The 11,753-nt window shown below is 41.5% G+C and overlaps 5 protein-coding genes across 5 annotated transcripts; all 5 read right to left on the bottom strand. All coding sequences in view use genetic code 12, as the record gives it.

Annotated features, from left to right (window-relative positions):
- Positions 1-227: 227 nt before the first annotated feature.
- Positions 228-800, bottom strand: LTP1 (tyrosine protein phosphatase; the record flags this gene model as incomplete). Its single annotated transcript, XM_051755223.1, has 2 exons — positions 228-669; positions 736-800. 2 exons carry the CDS (start codon positions 798-800, stop codon positions 228-230), a joined length of 507 nt encoding a protein of 168 aa, XP_051610723.1.
- A 207-nt stretch (positions 801-1,007) lies between these two features.
- Positions 1,008-4,052, bottom strand: MED15 (Med15p; the record flags this gene model as incomplete). The annotated part of the gene is made up of 1 exon (XM_051755222.1): positions 1,008-4,052. One exon carries the CDS (start codon positions 4,050-4,052, stop codon positions 1,008-1,010), a length of 3,045 nt encoding a protein of 1,014 aa, XP_051610722.1.
- A 335-nt stretch (positions 4,053-4,387) lies between these two features.
- DIP2 (snoRNA-binding rRNA-processing protein) lies at positions 4,388-7,294 on the bottom strand (the record flags this gene model as incomplete). The annotated part of the gene is made up of 1 exon (XM_051755221.1): positions 4,388-7,294. The coding sequence occupies one exon, from the start codon at positions 7,292-7,294 to the stop codon at positions 4,388-4,390; it is 2,907 nt and encodes a 968-aa protein (XP_051610721.1).
- A 183-nt stretch (positions 7,295-7,477) lies between these two features.
- Positions 7,478-9,637, bottom strand: PLB5 (Plb5p; the record flags this gene model as incomplete). Its single annotated transcript, XM_051755220.1, has 1 exon — positions 7,478-9,637. The coding sequence occupies one exon, from the start codon at positions 9,635-9,637 to the stop codon at positions 7,478-7,480; it is 2,160 nt and encodes a 719-aa protein (XP_051610720.1).
- Positions 9,638-10,640: 1,003 nt separating this feature from the next.
- On the bottom strand, positions 10,641-11,639 carry KGF57_000721 (uncharacterized protein; the record flags this gene model as incomplete). The annotated part of the gene is made up of 1 exon (XM_051755219.1): positions 10,641-11,639. One exon carries the CDS (start codon positions 11,637-11,639, stop codon positions 10,641-10,643), a length of 999 nt encoding a protein of 332 aa, XP_051610719.1.
- Positions 11,640-11,753: the final 114 nt, after the last annotated feature.

Below are 11,753 nucleotides of genomic sequence, written 5' to 3'. Positions count from 1 at the left end.
TGTGTGTATTGAATCTACTCGTTTGTCCAAGTGTTGATGTAATCAAACTTTCTGTTTGACTTTGGACCATGAGAGAGCGGGAGTGTGTAAGAGAGAGAAGAAAGAAAAAAAAAAAAATAAAAAAAAAAATTCTTCGCAACCAATATGGCTCCCACACACGACTACATATAGATCCATATCGAACTCCAAACATGGCTATTCTAGTACCTTGTCTAGAAAAATTCTGTCTAATCTAAAGCTCCTACTTCCTGCTTCAAAAATTCATCAGTGAAATGACTAATTTGATTGAAATTGTACTCGAATCCATCAATGCCGCCATAATATGGATCACCAACAATCTTGTCAAACTCCATATTAGTCCTCCATTTTCCAAACAACTCAACTACAGTCTTGCTGGCCCTGGGCTTGATATACAACAAGTCAGATAAATTACTCTCGTCCATACCAATGACATAGTCAAACTTGTCAAAATCCTTGGACCCGATTTGTTGTGCATGGTGCAGTACTGGCACCCCGTGTTTCTTGCAAGTTTTGGCTGACCGTGAATCTGGCAGTTCGCCTATATGCCATCCAGATGTGCCAAATGAGTCGATCTTCTTGAAATAGGGCGCATAGCCCAACTCTTGAACTCTGTGTTTGAATATAGCTTCAGCCATTGGTGAACGGCAACTGCATGCGGTGAAAAGTTAGTACTTGTCTGGAACATCATTGCGTTTGTTAAAGTCTTTCACATACATGTTACCTAAACATACGAACGCTACAGATAGTTGCTTCTCTTCTGGGCTAAATTTTGGTGCCATGTCGTGCTATCGTTATATGGTGGTGTTATCAAGTGGGTGATTTCATTATTATTATTTGCTTTTTTTTTTTTTTTTTTGTTTTTTTCTGACAAATTCCAGAATTTCATTCTAGACTGAAGCTGAACCCACCATTCTGAGATAAAGAGAAGTCTACTTGCTTCACCTACTGTATCCTTTCTTTTCACATGTCAACGTATATCAAAGAAACTAAAAAACATTTTCACACATTTCGTCAATCTCTTGAACTTGTCTAAAACTAGTACTAATGGCACAGAGAGCAGCCGCAGAACTAATCTGTTTATCCTTGCCCATCCCATCCAATTCGAGTAACTTCCTCATAGACTCAACAAAGAACTGCTGTGGATCGGTTAGCGAAAGTTCTCTGCGCTTCACCAGGTCATTTGACATTGAAAAAATGTCAATCTCTGGAGTAGAGTGTGAGTTTGGTGTGGAACCACCAGTAGACGTGGCGCCCGTAGATGGTGCAGTTGTTGAAGGTACACTAGTAGGGACATTAGGTTTCGGTGTGGGTGCTGATGGGGCAGGTGTATGCTTGATCTGTGGAGATTGTAAAGAATTTTGGATCTGTGGTGTACCCACATTATGCGGAGTTTTTATTGATGAGGCAATTGCGTTGGGCGTGGCTGCTGCTACAGAGCTGTTGCGCTTCTTCTTCGGTGGAGCTTTTTTCGGTTTAACCTGTGAAGCCACGTTACGTTGTTGCGGAAGTGACTGCTGCACATTCGGTTGTGCAACTTGCTGTGGCAATTGTTGTTGCAAGTTGGGAACATTACCCCAAGCCTGGTTCATCTGCATCTGCTGCTGTGGAAGTTGTGTGCCGCCCAAAGGAAGCCCTTGCATACCCATACCCTGGTTAACAAATTGTTGCTGAGGTGGTGGTACCTGAGGGGGAAGACCTTGAGCAAGTTGTGGCAGAGACTGGTTCATGTTGGGTGGTGCAAACAACTGAGGCGATCCTTGAATATTGGGGTTTCCAAACATTTGATCCATCGACGAGGGTCCTCCCATCATTGATGACTGACTTCCCTGAATCTGTGACTGCAGTTGAGGTTGTGATTGTTGCAGTTGCTGAGACTGAGGCGCTCCAGAGGCAGCCATTTGTTGTCTACGCTGGGTTATCTGCTCCTTCACATAATCAAAATACTTGGCATATTGATTCCTCAACTTTTCTAACAAGTCCGGACCCGCCAAATAAACTCCTCTCTTCAAATTCTCTAAAATGTTCTTGGTCATGTACTTCATTTGAATAAGCCTCTTGGTTCCCTCAATGTTTTTGGTAAGCAAGTAAAAATAGCTGATTATCGAGTCAACATTTCCGTACTGTTCCTGTATCCGATTCATGGTGTCTCGCACTGCAGTTTTATCTTTAGGAGGAAGTAAATTTGTCACATCCCTCAACAAAACATTGTTTCTCGACACTTCTTCAATCAACTGCCTAAGACGAAGTTTTGTCTCATCTGTCAACGGAGGGAGTAATGAGCTCAAACTAGTATTAGCAGCTGTGCGTATTGGTCTAGAAGGAGGGACTGTAGGTTCATTCATGACTGGACCCCTTTGATTCATCAATGGAGACGAAAGGTTGTTAGGAACCCCCATGTTTGGATTCAACATTGGAGTACTTGAAGTACCGATCAAAGGCAGTGCTTGCTGTTGAACAGGAACCTGTTTGCCTTTGAGATTGACCCCGTTCAGCTGCATTGAAATCAGGGCATTTTGTGTAATCAGTGGAGTTTGCAGCTGAGGATTTTGGATTCCTAACCCAGTTGGACCCCGCTGAGCTGCAATCTGTTGCTTCCAGAGTTGATTCTTCTGGTGAAGGATATATTTTCGAACAAATGCATCCTTCATATTCGCATCGAGCTGACCAGAAATCTGCTTTTGTTGTTGCAAGCGACTGAGTAGAGTCAACGCATCATTTGAGTACTTTGCATAATCTTGCTGTGTGACCTGGAATTGTGGAGGTTTCTGCTCAAAAGACGATTGTTGCAGTTGCAGTTGTTGTTGTTGTTGTTGTTGTTGTTGCGATTGCTGCTGCAAAGGTGCCTTTTGAAGTGAAATCGCACTTTGTGGCTGTGGCTGCCCTACATGTGCCGGTTGCTGTTGTAATCCTTGTTGTTGAGAAAGCACTTGAGAATTGAAGTTTTGATTCAAACCTGGGTCCATTTGACTTACTCCCTGTGACATTTGCTGCTGTTGTTGAGCCTCACGTTGCCTTTGTAATACCTGTTGTCTTTGTTGAGGGGTGAGATTGTTGAGATTAACCTGCCCAACAGGACGATTCACTTGACTTGATTTCAAGTTGTCCTCAGTGAGTGGGGGTGCAGCAGAAGGATTACCATCATTTCTAACATTCATTTTCTGTTGCTGCTGACGCATAACCAATTGCATATGAGTCGAATGGATATCTCTTACCAAGGGTAAAATATCCTGGGAAATTACTTTCCTTTTGATGCAATCGAATATTTGATTCCAGGTGGTCACACCTTTTGGTAGATTGGGGATTTTACTAAGTAAAGGAGGGGGAATGGGGGAGTTCCTAATAAGTTGAAGAAGCTGTGGGGGAACTTGCTGATCGGTACCTGTTGGCACATTAGTATTTGCTTCCGTTCTCTGTGGAAATACAGGTTGTGATTCCGCAGTGAGACCTTGTTGTTGTTGTTGCTGCTGCTGCTGCTGTTGCTGTTGGATCGATTGTGCCCCCAATGGCCGCGAAGATTGTATGCCTTGGTTTTGTTGATTATTTACCATTTGTCGAAGCTGTTGTTGCCGCGCTTGTATCTGAGCTTGCGATTGGCTTCGTGCTTGCGCTTGTTGCTGTAAAAACTGCATATTCTGTGGATTCATCTGATTCATATTTGCGTTTGAGCTTAATGAATTACGTGCCATTTGTTGGGATTGGGGCCGCTGTTGCTGGTTGTTCACTTGGTTGTTGGAAGAAATTGATTGACCAATAACTTGTTGTTTCTGCAACCTCAACTGACTCACCTTCAGCTTGATGGCTTTCAAGTAGTCTTCACGCGAAGGAGACTTCTCATATACAATTCTTTCAAAGTCCTGAGCCATCTTTGTTAATCGCTGAAAATCAAAGTTGGGGTTCGTTCCATGAAGATCGGACAATGTATCCATGATGATTTGAACTACTTTCTGCCTCTCCTCGCCTGTATACATGCCGTGCCAAGAAGTGGCCCCGGTCAAGTTGTTGCCATTTGGAACGCCATTGTTGATATTCATGTTAGATTTGTCTCTTATAATTGATAGCCCTTGTTAGGTGAGGAGGAAGATTGTGATTAAATCGAAATAAAACTCTTTCCTCTCTGTCGACACTACCCCTTGAATCAATGACCTCAACCCAGACGTATCAAATACAAAGTTTGTACTGGATGAAAACAAAAAACCGATTTGTAGTCTCCTTGAAAAGTAATGATGTCGTGAAGTAGAAAGTAAAAAATAAAAAGAAAAATAAAAAATAAAACATGAAATCAAAGAGCGAAGTACGAAAAAAAAACCATGCAATTCTGTAACGAACGCTACCTGAATAAACCAGACAAACTTTGTAAAACACTACTTTATATCGTTCTATATACTCTCTTGATTGCCCTTTTCTCTTCATATTCCTTTTGCTCTTCCTCGTCAATAAACTCTTGCGAATGGGTTAATTTCCATTGTTGTTTGATAAACCGTAATCCCTGAGTATTGACACCTAAGGTATTGCATGTTTTCGATAAATTATCTCGCAACTGCTGCTTGACCGCAATCAATTGATTCTTAATACGTGGGTCCTTTTGATGAATTAATTCCTTGGAATTGGAAGAGACAATATCGAACAAGACCTTGCTTATCAATGACAACTTTGTGATGTTTTGGGAGACATTTTCCTTGTTGGTCCAAACCTCCATCACTTGCAACAACTTCAAGCAGTACGAGAATGGTAAAACAATCAAGGCGTCATCAAGTTGGGATGGTTTGATCTTCAGCAATGTATCAAGAACATATTCTGGACCCGTCATGCTAAATGCAAGAAGAATAGCATTGGGAGTCGGCCTGACAGTTTGTTTGTTCGTTTTCAACTCTACCTCATAGGCTCTTGTTACCTCCAAGTCTTCTATTCCAATGTCCAACGCCTCCATCAACTTCTCACCCGCTTTTAAAGTCTCCATGGTTTGCTTACCAACTCTCTCAACTTCACCGCTTCCATCTTCTTGTTCTGCATCATCTTCGCCTTCTTTTTGAACAGGTTCCTCCTGATCCAATTGGTCTAACAACTTATTCTCATACAACTCCTCCATTTCCTTCTCTCTTTCTTCTTCCAAAAACACTTGATCGCTTGTAGCAGACCACAAACGTATTGAATGGTCATGAGATGTTGAGCACATGAACAACCCATTCTTGCTAATGGCCATACACCATACTTCACTTTGATGCGCTGGTAACTTCTGTATACACTCAAACTTGTCACCATCCCAATACTTGATAAGTCCGTCTTTGCCACTCGAGAAGAAATTGTGCGTGTCACCAATAAACTTGACATTCATGACCGAGTCTTGGTGAGCAAAGATAGATTTGTGGCAGTCACCAAAGTCCAATCCCCAGATTTTGATATTTTTATCAGCGGAGGACGTGATTATAAGCTTGGAGTCTGAAGATATGTCAATTGATAACACCGGCAATTTGTGTCCATACAATGTTAGAAACAACTTTAATGAATCTAAAAATACAACTTGGACATTGTTGTTCAATAGGGAAACCGCAAGATACTTGTCGTCGGGCGAGACCCTAACACACAATACATCTTCATTCAAGTCTAGCGTTTGGGTATGCACAAACTTGAGTTGCGAAATCAAGGTATTGGTTCCAGGAACAATGTCCTGTTCAACTTTGAAATTCCAAAATTTGACGCACTTGTCGTTTCCACCAGTCACCAAAGTCTTGCCATCCGATGTCAAATCCAATGACCATATTGCTGCACTATTGTCATCGCCCGCTGCACCTATCACCTGGTGAGCTTTTTCAACACGATCCACAAGTGATGACGTGGCTAAATCGTACAACTCTAAATCACCATTTTTAAACCCAACAACTACCAAAGACCCTCCTGGTAGAAATTTACAGCAAAGTGCATAGCCACTCTCCAATGTGAAAGAACGGATAACATTGTAAGATCTTGTATTCCACACTTTGAGCTCTCCGTTGGAAGCCGTAGCTAGTAATTTATCATCTTCAGGGGAAATATCCATAGCACGAATGTCAAACCTATGGCCCAATCTATCTATTGTGTGCTCCTTCACTGCGTGTATATCAGTAGGTTGAGCTTTTCTTAGGTTCTCTGGAGTCGGAATGTGGGTGTATTCAATACTGTTATTGCTCAATGCTGACAAGATGTGCAACTTCTTTCGGCTACTAGTCCAACAACAAGAGCTAATCTTTGATTGTGACCTTACTGTTGTGAATGGAGTTATAAGCATGCTAATTTCGGAACTTTGAATCGATTCCATAATCTCCTCATCACCCAATCCCTTGTCTTTCAATCTCTTCATCCTCTTTGTGATCCCTTTCTTCATCTCGTCCTCAGACCTAATACGGAAGATTTCCAAACTTCTGTCGGCATTCTGCACTAAAAACAACTCAATCTGAGTACCTTCGTGCTTGATGGTTTTGAAATGCAACTCATTACCTCTTGCTTTACTTGCCTTTTCAAACATACCCCTTTCGTAAACTTTCTCTCCATCCTCGCGACTGAGATCTATACCCCAAACTTTTACTTGGTCTTTGTTTCCTGTTGTCACAATCGTGTCGTTGCTTTTGTTTACCCCCATAGACCAACACTCACTACTATGTGCCAAGTGAGTTTCAATGCATTGTTGACTTTTCAACTCCCACAATTTAATCAACCCATCTTTTGAGCTTGTAAGCAAATAGTCGTCCAACCTGTCAATGTCAAGATCCAGAGTAGATACAGACAAAAACTCGATTCCAGTGATGGGACCCTTGTGTCCCTTCAATTTGAATAACCCCAGTTCACCCACAAGATCCCACATGATGATGCTTGTATCGTTTGATCCACTGACTAGTCTGGTTCCGCTCGCATCAAATTTTAGCACTGACACGCTCGACTTGTGCCCCTCGAATGTCATTAGTACAGATTGAGAGCTTGCATCCCAAATCTTAATTTTCCCATCGGAGTAGCCAGCTGCGATCAAATTTGTGTCTTTATGGTAAGCCAAATGCGAAACCGGACTAGGAGCGGTAGTAGTACTGGCATTAGAGGCACCTGGAGTGAGTCCGTCATTCAACCGCTGTAGCAACTCCCCAGTTTTGATGTCCCAAATAAGAATTTCTTCCAACCCCGATGTCAATGCTCTTCCCACAGATGTAGATGACTGGGAGTCGCTAGGAGGAAGCCAAATGATATTTGAGTGCGAAGTAATGACTCCAAAACACTTCTCTTCATCATAACGATTATAAGACTTCACCATTGTGATGTAGCAGAGGTTTCTTCGATGGTGGAACTAACTAGGAAGTGTATTTAAGTTGACATTTTGCATCTCTGTTATTTTTTTTTTTTTTTTTTCTCGTCGTGATGAGATTACAAACCGAAGAGCAGAAATCTACACAATTGTTCACGCAAATTAGTCTATTAGAAATTTTAACGAATAGGCTTAATAAGCCAATGCAGTTAATAACAAATTGCCTAAGAAGAAGAAAATTGACGGTTGTCCTACGCTAAGCACTCCATTGTTGTTTTTCTCTGATGATGACGAGGAGCTTCCGGAAGAGGTGGTTTCGCTTCCCGAGGGTGTAGTTGAGGTGGAGTCCGATGATGTTTTTGTAGAAGACGTGGATGCCAGCGACGATGTTTGTAGTCCTGTGATTGCACTCAATCCACTGGCACTGCTAACAGCAACAGCCTGTCTCACTCCTCCGCTCCAACAATATTCTTGAAAGCATTTCTTACACTCATCACTTTGCTCTTGTCCAAATCTCTCTTGTTGTCTTCGTATAATGGCACACCCAACACATGTCAACCAGTTGCTATCATCAGTCAAATTGTTTCTTGACATGACTTCAAACCCATTTCTGATGGTGCCAAATTTCTCAGCGTCATCGTAAGATAACTTGAAAGTGGAAAAATTAGAGTAGTACGACTGATGGTGGTTTGACACATACACCACCAATGGGACATCAGTGGTATTGATGTTGCTATTGTTGTGCCATTTCACCAACGCATCCAAATCTGACGCGTTGCAACCAAAAAAGACCGGTTTAGAAGACAAGTCCTCTTCAAGAAACCTGTCGACGTCAGGAACAAAAGGAAATGGTGTTCCTTTACCTTGGTCAGCAAATTGTCTTTTGTATGTCAGGATAATCGATGTTGCATTTGGCCAGGATTCGTTGGTGTCGGCCGAGTTGTCGAATGCGAAAATCACATCAACATCACGAGTGTTTTGTATCAAGGGATAGAATGGAACATTCTGCAAATCTTCACCCCCATCAACCAAATACAATGTCTCATTACTAACCATGGCAACAGATTCCCCACTTTGTTGTCCCAAAAATGGATTTGGTTCGTATGAAGCTATATCCCACTCGGCGTTACTGATTCGAGACAAAAGTCCAGTCAAAATTGTTTTAATAACACTGTTGATATCATAGTTTCCTAATTGAAGCAAAACTTGGTTAAATAATGATGATGAGGTTCCCATTATGAAACCTGCGTTGTCGAAATTCCGTACACACACATTGGTGTTATTTGGGGTGCCCGAATCCACTGCTGAGCCCAAATATTCTACATCGGTGAATGCCTTTAGTGACGGATCCCACAGACCCAACTCATAAGCAGAAATTTCCACGACAGTACTGTTTTCATTAATGATCAAGTCGCCTGGTTTTCTAGCATTGCTAACTACCAAAAAGTAAGGCATGGAATGGTCCTCAAAATGCGACATGTTGCGAACACTGGACCAGGTGATATTTTCTCCACCGCTTGGATCAGGGAAAAACTGATAAGACAAGGCTCGTCCCCAGATGTCAGTGATTGTGGTATCAAATCCAGCGCTATCCTTTGCATCGACAGCTTCTTGTAGACCGTAATAGTATGCAATTGTTTTGTCGATACGTATTCCACTAGGGTTCAATATCGAATCCTCGAGTTGCCAGATTGATGAGCTTCCATTAACGATTTCCGCCACTGAGAGCCAATTGTTCATGACCAAACTACCAACAAGCCAGTTACCACCAGAGAGACCTGTGAGGTAAGTCGCTGACTGAAGTAACCCACCGACACCATGTTCATTGGCATCTTCAAACCTGTCATCGGTTGCTAGTAGCTGTCCTGCTCCACATAACATAGCTCTATATCCACCACCACTAAATGCTAATCCGATAGTTATATTATGCTCCTGAGCATTGTTGTTTATGAACGACTCGGGATCAAAGTCGGTCAAATTTGATTTGTTTTTTAAAAAATTGATTAAATTTTTGTTGGTGATCTCTTGCCTTTGCTTGATGTAGTTCTTTTCCAAATCGGATAAATCATTTGCCTCTCGTGTTAAAGAACCTGAAGGGCACGTGGTGTTGTAAGGTGCATAAGGATTGGAACCTCCAGTTGAAGCAGCTGCATTTGTACTGCTAGTTTGGCTACTACTTCCCCCCGCAAAGTTTCCCACCACTGACTGGATCCATGATTCGCCGCCATCTGTAGGCGTGCTTGTTTCTGTCGAGTCGCTGCTTGTAGTTGAAGAGCCTGAATCGAATGGCCATATTGCTTGCGCATGGGCAAAAATTGCAGCTGATGCGCAAAGAACGTGACAAACTTTCATCTAAAAGTGATCAGACTAATACTGCTGCTGCGTGTAAGAGCGTAACTTCGTAGCAACGATCTGTCTAGTAACAGATCTTTGTTGGTGCAAACTTTGTTTGTTGTGGCGGATGCTTTGTATTTATAGTACAATGCGGAGATTAGTACAAGTCAAAAATAAGCCGAGAAAAAAGAAAACAAGAAGGAAGAGATAATAAAACAAAAGTATTTTCAAGTGTGATATAAGTCTATGTGTTCGGTAATAGCAATGCCACTGATAGCCAAAGAAAATTTTGTAGTAGGGGAAAGGAAAGTGAGTGGGTGTCCTTGGCAAAAGAAAAGAGTGTTGAAAGACAACATGACGTAAGCACTTGCTAATCTTACTTGTCTTTTTGTTGATCTCATTTGTCATGGTTCTCCTGATATTTCTAGATTGTTGGAACTCTTAACAGAGTGCGGTGAAATAACAGAGGTTTGGTGTTTGAGATGAGATAGCAGATTTGGTGTTTCACTTCAATACAGTACTGCTGTTATATACCCGCTATAGAAGCTATTACTAACTCCAGCGGAATTCCTAATCAGGCAATACTTTAACAGCAACAAAAAAAAAGAAAAAAAAACCAAATTAAAGTAGAAACAGACCCAATAACGCACAAAAACCCTTCAAAACACAAAGATTGACATATGTTGCAAAGGAAAAGCTTAATATCATAGCAATAATGTTGAGCAAGACATAATGATAGCAAATGCTGAACTAACCTTTGAAAGAAGTCCTCCCTTTTTTTTTTATATATATTTGCTACGATGTTGTGGGAAAACTGACTAAGAACCTTCTCTTGTTGTGAGACAAGCACCTTACACCATGTCGCCGTCAATGCCTTTTCAGTGAAGACTAGATCATTACTCCAAAGCCATGATGAATCTACACAACACTCTTTGATGCCAGTTGATCCAAGAAAAACACACATCTATGTCCTCTATAAATGTCTAAATACATTTCTTCCAACCGCAATCGATCCCACCAATCAACTTCTCCGGGTACCTTTCACAACAACAGGAAGCATCCCGCCGGTAGAAATTGTAAAGTTTCGATGACCCAACACATTGATAAAACTTCGAATGGTTCCAGCATGTGAATAAGTGGCTATGAAAATATGATCCTCCGCTAAATGTTTGTCTACTTTGCCAGCTTTCAAGTTGTAATCCAGTTCGAACAACTTTTGCAAAAACTTATTGATTCTGATGGATTGATCAACCATAGACTCTCTTTCGTCATCATGGTATAATACATCCTCTTCGTCCACAACTCCATCAGTGTTGAATTCGGGGAATCTTTCCTTGATGACCCGCTTTGGAGATCTCTTATCACACAAGTTCCTTCCAATGGTTTCTCTAATCAATTCATCAACATAAGGCACTTTGTCTCTTGGTTTCAAGTCATTCCAAGTGATTTGCAAAGTCTTGCACGATCTTTGCAAAGGTGAAACAAAGAATTTAGAAGGAACAGGTGCGCCTTCCTTCAATTCCTGCTGCCACAACCGATGATTCTCTTCAGCCTGTGCCATTCCTAAAGGTGTCAACTGTGGATCAGGTCCGTACTCAATTCCATCAATCTTGCCAAGTTTATGCAATTCCTTATTCCAGCGATCTAACCCATAAGCCTCCACGACTTGATTGTGATATCCGTTCCCATGTCTAGCAAGGAACAAAAGCTTATATTCAACGTTGTCGGGAGCTTCTTGATTCAACTGAATCAATTGTTGAATAATGTCCTTCCAACTTGCCAACCTTCCCATACGATCAGTAGCATAATTGAAAACAGCATCATCTGTGGCTGGATCACTTTGTTTGAAAAACCCTTGCACAGGCTCGAAATCCCATGGGAACTCCAATTGGCCATGTGGGTTAGTTTTATTTTTCAATTTCGTTTGCCAGAGTTGTTGGTATTGTTGTTGTTGCTCTTGTCCTGCATGGGCGTCCAAGTAATCATTCTCCGTAGGGATTAAAAGTGAGCCGGTAGTCATTGTTTATTCTGTTTGAAGTAGTGTCACTGTCACACACTCTTCAACTAGAAAAGAATCTTTTTTTCCGAAAAAAACCTAAACTTGGACGGAATTGCAGATTAGATATACGTTGTA

This window comes from Candida theae, assembly GCF_024610275.1.
Source record: "Candida theae strain CBS 12239 chromosome Unknown scaffold13, whole genome shotgun sequence".
NCBI classification, from domain to species: Eukaryota; Fungi; Ascomycota; class Pichiomycetes; order Serinales; family Debaryomycetaceae; genus Lodderomyces; species Lodderomyces theae.
This window is presented reverse-complemented; position numbering and strand designations above follow the sequence as displayed.